General features: G+C 42.4%; 1 protein-coding gene across 2 annotated transcripts in view; it reads right to left on the reverse strand.

The window, feature by feature from the left end:
* Positions 1-10,460, reverse strand: part of FAM3A (family with sequence similarity 3 member A) — a 48,495-nt gene that overhangs the window by 21,317 nt on the left and 16,718 nt on the right. Inside the window, exons 2-5 of one of the 2 annotated variants that reach the window (XM_018561825.1) lie at positions 6,595-6,670; positions 4,515-4,625; positions 2,828-2,851; positions 2-125 (exon numbers count right to left, since the gene is read on the reverse strand). In XM_018561825.1, coding sequence (XP_018417327.1) covers positions 2-125; positions 2,828-2,851; positions 4,515-4,625; positions 6,595-6,607 — 272 coding nt within the window. In that variant the 5' untranslated portion in view covers positions 6,608-6,670. The remainder of the gene's footprint in view (position 1; positions 126-2,827; positions 2,852-4,514; positions 4,626-6,594; positions 6,671-10,460) is intronic. The other variant, XM_018561826.1, reaches the window with a different exon arrangement.

Raw genomic sequence — 10,460 nt, forward strand, 5'->3', positions numbered from 1 at the left:
CATTTTATCTTCTAAACAGATCTTGGGTCCAATGACATTTGCTGCTCCGCTCACCACTCGGACGGCGAAATGCTTGTCGGGACACGGCTGCGGTAAGCCACACTTGAACCTCCTGGGGCGTGGGTCTAAGAGGAGAGACAATGAGATGTCACAGAGAGATGATAAAATAGATGGAACATGGACTTAGGATGGCCAAGATGTTTAGGTCTCTCACAAGGACAGCAGGTGGTAACACATTGCCCTATCCTCATTTGAAATGTATATCACTGAGCTGTGATGCCATTTTCTACCCCAGCTCATCCAATGAGCAAATAAAGCACATGCACTGCAAATTGGTTTACTTTTTACATTAGTTTTCCTAGCAAAGGACCCAGGGTAAAATCTTCAGCATTAAAATCAAAAGTAAATTTATATATTAAAAAAAAAGAAAAAACTCATGTGCATAACTTATCCCAACACCTAAAGGTTTGTTCACACCATGTAATTTGAGCTAGGATAAGCTGTGCAGACTTATGCACCTCACCTCATGTTCTGAATGTCACCACACCAGTAGGGTAACAGTTCTGTGGACGCCTGATCGAGCATGCTCCCAGCACAAAACAGATACACATGGGGGCGCATAGCATAAGTTCCAACTCTGAGCTGCCAGATATATGCATACGGTCGACGGGAAGGTATTCAAGTGAATCCAAACCCAACCCCAAATAGTGTTGAGGGGTTAACTTTCACTTTATCTATTTGTCTCTATGTCTACTCTTATTGGCATGGAAAGTGATGGGAAATTAAATTTTTCTTTAGTTATCACTAGAACTGGAGGGAAAATAATCTTGTTCCAGCGACAGCTTTATAACAGGGGATTTATGTTATTTTGGAGAGATTTCAGCTCAATAACCCACTATTGTATCTACAGGTCAGGAAGCAAAGGGAAATCTCCCAAATAGGACACAGATGGCCATAAATAAATAAAGTCAATGGGGTATAAACCACTACATCAAAAGGTGAAAAACATTTTGGTTTTAGATATAATTTACTCTGAATACTAACTTATCACCTGAGGTATCAGAGCGATACTTACCTTGGCCCCAATGTATTGGCACTCAAACCTAAAGGCCACATTAGCTAAACAGACTGCTAACCTGTAACAGTGCTCCCTCTCTGGTGACACTGTAGGAGCGAGTGAGCTGATTCTTTAGCGATCCAGTTGCTGGCGAGTAGTCAGCAATGACAGAATTGCTAATGTGGCATGACTCCAACAGTCCCACATCAATTAGTACCTATGCCTAAATCACAAAAACTAATGATCTGCAAAGTTTTTTTCCCCCCTTTCTGCTGTCAGTATCACAGAATCTGCCCAATATGCTGCTGACCAACTGATAATTGAATTTACCAGGCCATAGGCTTAAAGTACAATTAACCTTCATTTTCGTTTGCATATATCTACTGGTAGGAAGCAGTAGATACATGCAAAAACATTATTAAAAAAAGTTTCCAAAATAGGTTAAAAAAAAAAAACTTACCCGTGTCTCCACCGCTCGATCCCATCCGAAGATCTGCAGATTCTCGAGCGGCCATGAAGGATCATGGGGCGAGTGCATGTGCAGCAGAGATCTCCGGCCGGGAGAAGAGTAGAGACACAGGTAAGTCAATGCACGTAGCCGGCAGCGTGCACGTGGACAGACACCATGAGACCCGAGGAGTCTGCGCTGGAGGGACTCTAGAGGCCGACACCAGCGCTGGAGGGACTCCTGAAAACTACTGGAAAGAAGATGATCAAGAGGTATCATTTAAAGGCCATTTCCACCTTTGCAAGGGATTTGTGAGGTAAATGTAGAGGTGCAGGGGCGATGTATATGTGTGTTCATTCTCAGGAGTCACAGGGCTGTTTTTCTTACTTTATTTAATAGACTCGGTTTTCACAGGCCAGAGTCCTAGAAATTCAAAATTCCCACCAGAGGATCTTCAATCCTCTCTCTGAGGATTGGATTGTTATCTGTAAACTGCAATCAGGCGGTGTGTGTATGTGTGTGATCTCCTGCACATGTTGGGTCTGTAGACCTTCTCTCTGTCACTGTGCTCTGTGCGTCTCTCTCAGATCTCTCCCTCCCTCTCCCTCTCCTGGGCCAGATTTACTCTCTGCTGCCCCAAGTCCAGGTTCCTCAATGTGCCCCCCTCCCGGATCTCCAGGATCTGCTTATGCCGGCATCATCTACACACCGTGTACATTGCGGCCATAGGTTTGTTTTTTTTTAAATGCCTCTGCAAAGGTGGAAATGTCCTTTAAGCATTGGGGGAAATGTGACTTTAAATTATGAAGCTCCATCGTGGGTGAGAATCTTTATTGCTCAGCCTTGCGATGGTAATTCTCACTGGACTAAAAATAGCTGTCACTTTAAATTAAAAAAAAATATTCTTATTGTGGTGTGTAAGCTTTGTGAATTGAGCCTCATGTATGACATCCTATGATGGAAAGAAATGGCATTTAATAAATGTAGGGGAAATGTAGGGAGGGACTGGGCAAAAAATAGAGCAATTCCAGCAGCCCGTGTGCTCTATTCCCATGCATGATGGTTATGAAATGGGTTTATTCCAAACATGCAGATTGAACAGTACGAAGACTGTGCTGCAGCATTAACATGCATTATAAGGATATGGACGCAGTCCGATCAAGCTACAATAAAAGCTCATCTAGTACAATCAATGGTAAATTAGGGGGTTAGTAGGTTAGTAAGAGATTTTGAGGTTAGGGTTAAATATTATTATGAAGGGTAAATTTGAAATGAGAAATTAAGTAACCAAAGTTTACCCAGGCACTGGTGCGAATACTCACCAGCTGTACTGCTCACATCAGGACCTGCGGACAACGAGCACAATTGAAGCATCAGGGGGAAAAAAAAAAGCTAACAGCCAACCAAATCACAGCATGATAATAGGATACATTTGGCAGCAGAGCTAGAAAAAGGAAAACCAGTGATGTTTTTCCAGTGACTACTAATCTAACCTATTATTTAACTGTAGTATTTATTTTAGAGATAGAAGAAAATGTAAAACACAAGGGACTTGGTCTACTGTTACCATTCCATCCAATGGACTTGGTCTTAGTCCCATTCCATCCAGTGGTATGAAGGTTCTATATAATCAAAAGCCACTCACCAGAACAATAATTATTAGTACAGATGCCCACACAACTTTGGTCATAAAGTACAGATGTTATGGTCAGGTGTCTACAACCTTTAGGCCATGTAGTTTGTGTGCTGTTATCTTGCAAATGCTATATACCCAGTACAGCACACCAAAGGTGAAGGAATCACAAGAGTATATGCATTATTTACAAACCTGCTGGCACATAAAACGGTTCCTGTACATGTGATTCAGCTGTGTGTTCAACAGTTTGGCTATTAACCAGTTGCCGTCCGCCCGTTGCAAAAAAACGGACGGACGGCACAGTCGCATTGGCGGGTTGCCGTCTCCAGACGGCATTATTATTTTTTTTTGCTTGCGCGCTAAGGGGCAGAAAAAACCCATCCAATGTAAAGAGCCGTTACCGGCTGTTTCACATATACACGATCGGCGGCTCTATAGCCTGCCGATCGTGTATATGTGCTGGCTGCGTGCCCCCCCTCGAGTGCTGCCGCCGCCCCCCTCCTGACCCCTCACCTTCAATCCCAGGATCCGCTGCCCCCATCTGCGGCCCTGGACCGGCTCGGTAGGGTGTCAGGAGGTAAGATCAGCATCTTCCTCCTTGCTGACCTCCCTCCGTGCTGTGAATGCAGAAGTGATGTGTATTACATCACTTCCGCATTCACCTGTCAGTCATCTGGCTGCTATAGCCAGAGAGAAGAAGCTGAGGAAGCAGATCTGTGCTTCATCAGCTTCTTTTGGAAAAAATGGCCTGGATGGGAAGGGGGTTTAAACACTGTGGACTTCAAGTGGTTAAAGAGCATCCAACATCTGTATTTATAACAGCTAAAGCCCTGTGTACTGTTCAAATAGGCAGTAATGCAGAGGTCTTGCCACATTAAATGCACAGGTGTTGCTTTAATGAAAAATGGGCAAAGAATGTGCAGTTTACCAGAGAAACCAACCAGGGTGCATCTTCTCGTATGTGAGGAAATTAAACAAGGCATTGATGTAACTTCCCTTTTACTCTATATCTGAGCCACGCAGTTACAAATCAACATATGCTCCTATTAGATTAGACAGTAAATAACCTTATGGATGGTTGACCCATACCATCGTCTAAGTCGGGATCCGCTCCAGCATCTCGGTATACCGCGAGCTGTACTGAGCTTAGGGTAACGGGAGGACGCTAGTTTGTGTCCTCCCGTTACCCTAAGGAGAACTATGGGGAAAAACACTGACCCCATAGTTCTCCTTTAACAACCAGCTTTTCTAGTTTTTGGATCTGCCCAAAAATTGTGGAGGGAGACGACTGATTGCCTGATACGGGCAAAACCCCATTATTTCACATGCTTTCAATCAAAATCCAAAAGTGAGACATAACTGGATTTACTTACCACCTAGAAACTGCTGTAACCTCGGGAAGCCACTCTGTCCTCCCAACATTATTCCTGCCAAGATCCATGTCAAGCCCACTGTGAGCAGAACTACGATAATACGAACAGGACCTGCAAACACAAATTATTCTAGATTATTAGCTCTAATCAATCCCTTCAACTTGTACAAGACACGAGCGGCAAGGTTTTACAAAGAAATTGCAAAGCTTTTAGCAAGCTTCAATGAGCTTTCTTGAGCCTTTAAAGAACCCTTCATCTGCAATTTGGGAATGTTAAAAGAGAAAAAAACTTAACCCTGGCAATATTTGCCTCCCGCCACTCCTCTCTAGTGCCACCATCTTTAAATACCCTTTGAGCGCACAGATATGCTGCAGGTCATGTGGCTGCGGCACACTTAAACACCTGTTGAAGATTCCCGGCCATGCTCACAGATGCTGCTGGTTTCTGTTATCTGGGACCTTTCAGAGAACCGCAGCTTCGGTGTGCATGCATGGGACTCTTCCGTGCATGCACAGAGGTGTCACAGACCTCTGTCAGGTCCTGAATAGCTACATCTGTGAATGCACAGTATCTCATGAAACACCTACACCCCTGAGTAAAAACACTGCTCCCTAGGAAGTAGCATGACAATCCTAAGATGCATCAAGGCATCCCTAAATCTCGCTTTGGCTAGGAATCCCTAAAGTGCAGTACAACACTGAAGACATACCATTCTTTTCCAAAATTTAGAAAATGTTTGCCAATTTATCATAAACCTTCAGCTTCATCCGAGAGTGGCTGAAAGCCTGCAAGCAGCTTGTTTAAAGAGATGACCAGAACTCCTTTTAAAATTAGTGTTTAACATGCCCAATATACATTTGAAGGGTGTAGACAGGGCAGCCATCAGGGGGGTACGGCCGATACTCATGTAAGGGGCCCGGGCAGCCTGTAAGGGGCCCCAAAATTTCTGATGGCTGCCCTGGGTGTAGAGGTATAAAGTTTTAACTACCACACATTACGGAGTATGTAGAAAGGAACAAATCATGTTTTATAACTTCCAACTTTTGTGTGTTCCAGTTATTATGTAACAGCTAGTTACATACTAGCTAGTAAAGTAACAATACCCCACTCTGGAAATGTTAATGTGTAAGCTTTATTACTTATTTTTCTGTCAATTATAAATCATGTACATCTGCCTGGTTTTTCAGCATGAAATACCTGGTGATCCCACCAGCACACTACCTTTGCTGGAGCGTTCCGACTACTCCAAGCACGGACATAGATTAGTTTGTGTCCTTCAGCTTCTAATCTGAGAAACAGGATGCCTTGCCCAAGCACAGCATGCTGTAGTTCCATGGTCAGTCTAGCTGATGTCACCCTCCCAACCCTGATCTACTTGACTGGCAGGAGCCTAAAACTGGCCATAAACTGTTCATTTTTTTTGTGTTTAACCTCCGGGCCGAACGAAAAAATTAAAACAGATTCTTCTATCAATGTTTACGAGCGTTGATCGGGAAATCTCCTGCTGTCTTCAGTGTATTTTGACAGCAGCCGCCGGCTGCTGTCAGGATACACAAACAGAACCAGCAGCTCATTGGCTGCTGGCTCTGTTCAAAGATTTTCTGATTGGCTCCTTCGATCAGCTGAACTGGCATTTGCAAAATTTGCAAAATGTATGGCCACCTTTACTGCCAGTCATCCAATGTAAAGTAGGATGAGAGCAAATATGTTTCCCTGCTGCCGATATGTCATACCAATGCCCGCCCTTTATAAATGTAGACCACACTTGACAAAAGGTGCATAACTTGACCTATTAAATATTTTTATTCGAACTGGGGCTTTTTAAAATAAACAAGCTACAATAGCTAGTGTCGCATGTCAAGGGTAGGTACACAGGGGCGTTGCAGCACTCCAATGCCCCACCTGCCTTGTGCGGCAATGAGTGACCTACCAATCTAAATCTGACTACGCGTTATGGACAACACTTTTCTTTGTGCCAGTATAATGTACTTCAGTAACCGATGAGATTTATAATTTCATGCAACAACATGCCATAAAAAACACAATCAAAGTGCATGGCTGACTAAGCTGGTAAAGTTACCTGCTAAACGCATAATGCAGCTGAGAAGCACACCGCCTGCTCGGGTACTCTGGGCCTTTTCCCTCTCCGAGTCACCCTGCGTAGAGAAAATTACATTTAAGTCATGCTCACCTTTTTATAGACTTTTTTTTACCTTAGGTAGTTGTTGTTATGGCTTTAATGTTCTCATTTCTATTTAAAGCTGAACTCTAGGTAAACAGATAAATACAAAGATAAAATACTCTTATAAGAGCTGTTTTACCTGCCAATGGACTTGTATTTTTGTCCAACCAGCCCTGACAATTACACAGCACAGTCAAGTGGATGACACGAATTACAGTTGGGAAAGATAATGGTTTCCTCTCTCCATCCGGTGTCTGATGACTGGACAGTGTAAGAACAGCAGAATGTCATCATTCCTCTATTCACTCTGCTCCTATCCACATATTTCTTTCTTCTTCTTTAATTGCACATATCACCCATCCCCACATGATCCCCAGCCACCAGTCACAAATCTGCCATTTTCCTGGCAGATCTGCGACAGGTGTATAAGAAGGAAACTGTACAGAAGTTTGAAGTGTATTGCAGCCTTGACAAATTCCTCTAATTTCCAACTCAGTCTTGCATTGTGAGAAGGAGCAGTAAACTAGACTTGTGAAGCACTGCAATGCCAGCTAATGTAATGAGGAAACATGGCTGCCCCCATGTATATCTGGAATTACAAACTACACACAGAAATAAAGTTTAAAATAAGAAAAAAAAAAAAGATCAACGCACATTGCCAACATGTACATAAAAGTAGAGGAAAAAAAAACCACCTAAAAAATACACATTTCACGTTTAATATTAGATGTGCACTACAGCTGAACAAACTGTTGTTCTTATCTACAACAGATAAACTAAGCTTGGTAACTCCCTGTATAAACATTGCCATCATTGTATTTAAAACACAGATTTCCTTAAAGCCTTTTATAGTTGTACATTGTCTATGAGATCGAGGTGATGTACAGTGATAGGAAGTCTGCACATATTAGGACTGTATCACTGAGAAAACGGATATGTGCTACACAGCTTTTAAAAGGAGAACTATGGGGTAAGTGTTTTTTCCCCATAGTTCTCCTAAGGGTCACGGGAGGACACAAACTAGCGTCCTCCCGTCACCCAAAGCTCAGTATACCGCGAGCTGTAGCTCGCAGTATACGGAAACCGCCGCAGCCGGGACAGATCCCGACATTACTGTTGAGATCCACCCAGCTGCGTGATTAACAGCTGGCTCCGGCTATCTAAAGGCAGAGCCAACTGTACCCACCCCCTCCCCGTCCTTTCCGTCAGTTAGTGCTGGAGGATCGGATTGGGGAGGGGGGTCCCTGCAGGGAGCCGTGAGTGACAGTCACGGCTCTCTGCAGGGACAGGATCGAGAAGTAAGCGAGCGACAGTATGTGTTCGCTCACTTCCCAATCTATTGAGCCGACGTGTGACAGTTTTATTGTGTGGGCAGCACAGTGGCGTAGTGGTTAGCGATTCTGCCTTCGAATCCCGGCTCACTAACAGCAAGGAGTTTGCATGTTCTCCCTGTGTTTGCGTGGGTTTCCTCTGGGTACTCCGGTTTCCTCCCACACTCTAAAGACATGCTGGAAGGGTAATTGGCTCCTCTCTACGTTGGCCCTCTATGTATGTATGTGAGATAGGGACCTTAGATTGTAAGCTCCTTGAGGGTAGGGACTGATGTGAATGTGCTGCGTAAATTGTCGGCGCTATATAAAATACCTATAATAATAATTGTCACATGTCAGCTCGAACTATGCTGAGTGATTTTCACTCACCTCATAGCTCTCCTTTAAAGGTCAGATTAGGCACCTCATGTGACCCCTTAGCTGGAGTGAATCATCCCCATTTATCACAATTTCCCCCCTAGACAAATTCGTGACCTCAGCATTCCAACCTTCCTCTGATAAGAAGACACATGCAAACATTGTTAGGCAGCTGGGTTGTGCACACATAGCAGACCAATGGCTGATATTTGCAGACAGCTTAGCAGTCATCTGCTGACCAACTTTATCGACAGATACAGTTATGAAAGCACATCCACACATTGTCACTGAAACAGGAACACAAGGGTAATCTTCCAATTGGGATACTTATTGCAGTGACCATCTGTAAAAGGAGGAGATTTTTTTTTTCTTACTTTGAAAAGATTATCTCTCACTTCCTGTGGCGACAATGAAAACGGAAATTAAGGTAAATCACCCCTATGGGAAACAGGCTACAAAATAAAAATAAAAAACACTAACAGAGGTTTTACTTCATCCCTTTTCTGTCTAGACTATAAAAACAGGATTTTTGCACTTAACGTAAACATTTTTGGTGTCATTTTGGCATTTTTGTTTAACCATAATTTCCATCTTCCTCATTTATTGCACTTACATATATTATAAACCCCTTTTTAAAAAGGACAAAATGGGCTTTAAGTTGATGTGACACAAGCATGTACAAATTCTAATTTTGTTTTAATAAAAGAAAAAGAAAAAAATAAAATGGGAAAAAAGATTTTTCAGTTTTAGCAATAATAATGTGTACATAAATATTGTAGCTAACAGAGAGTAATTTATAATACATTATTTTAGTTGTTCTGATTCATAGGGTATATCATATGTCTGGGATTTCAGTTTATTTAGGGAGTTATAGGTCACAAAATAAAAAAGTGAAACCAATTTTAGTTTGGAACAATCTTAGAATGTGGTATATTTGTCTCCTAACTTTATTAGCCTCCTCAGCACTATATTTTCTTTTAATATTTTTATTAAACTTATTTTTTTTTCTACTTTTTGACTTATTTTCCTTTTTTTACATTTTTAAATATTGTAAAAAAAACAAAAAAAACACACTCCTTTAAAAAACAGTTTAAAACTTTTTTTTTAAAACTAGGGGGCACTAAAAGTTTACCTTTTTGATTTACAGGGGCTTTGATACTTCGTATTCTGAGAAGACACTGTATTCTCCTCAGAGATACTTTGTGTCACACTGACCCAGCTTGCAGCACAACACAGTGAGCTGCAAGTGGCTCAGTGGCTGTAACAGCACTGTGATCACTGTGATTGGCTATTACAGTGCTGGGACCCCCTAAATTTGCTGTTGAGGGTCTGCCTGGGACACAAAAGGGACCCAGCAACAGCATTAACTCAATGAGCGATGGTCTCTCCACGGACCAGCGCTCATTTTACCGCATGATGGGATTATTCAGTCACTGGACTTAACGAACTGAAAGGATTGTGACAGAATAATCCAGTCATCGGGAGGGGAGTTAAGAATCACTAGATTAAGTTATTCAGAAAAAATCTGAGGGTTTAATGTCACTTTAAGGTAAGAACAAAAATCCTATTTTCTTTCTCGTTTATTAAGGGACACAGGATTCAGTGATTCAGAGACAATTGGGATGTCCAAAATCCGTCCAATTGAGGGGTGGGCACCAGTAACAAAACACTAACAGGACCACATAACAAAACAATAGAACTCGGAACAGCCTACAGATCCAAGAGCTTCCTGAATGCCCTTGAACCCTAAGGTGGAATCAGAGGAGACTAGAATATCCACCTGGTAAAAAACTTAGAGAACATGTGAACAGAAGACTAGGTGGCAGCTTTGCAGATCTGGGAAACAGTTGCTTGGCACCAAAAAGCACAGAGGCACTCACAGATCTAGTAGAGTGAGCTTTAACAGGAAAGGGTGGAACCCAATCCATGAACAGGAACTTCAACCTTATCTTTAAAATATCAACAGACACACCTTTAGAAATGTTTAGTAATGGAAATCTACAAACAGATGCTTATAGATAATTGCCAGCTTTTTAGTCTTTGCATACCTTATCCCCCCCCCCCCACCCCCTCAGT

The sequence above is a fragment of the Nanorana parkeri genome, unplaced genomic scaffold (genome assembly GCF_000935625.1).
Source record: "Nanorana parkeri isolate BGI_ZX_2015 unplaced genomic scaffold, ASM93562v1 scaffold547, whole genome shotgun sequence".
Lineage (NCBI taxonomy): Eukaryota > Metazoa > Chordata > Amphibia > Anura > Dicroglossidae > Nanorana > Nanorana parkeri.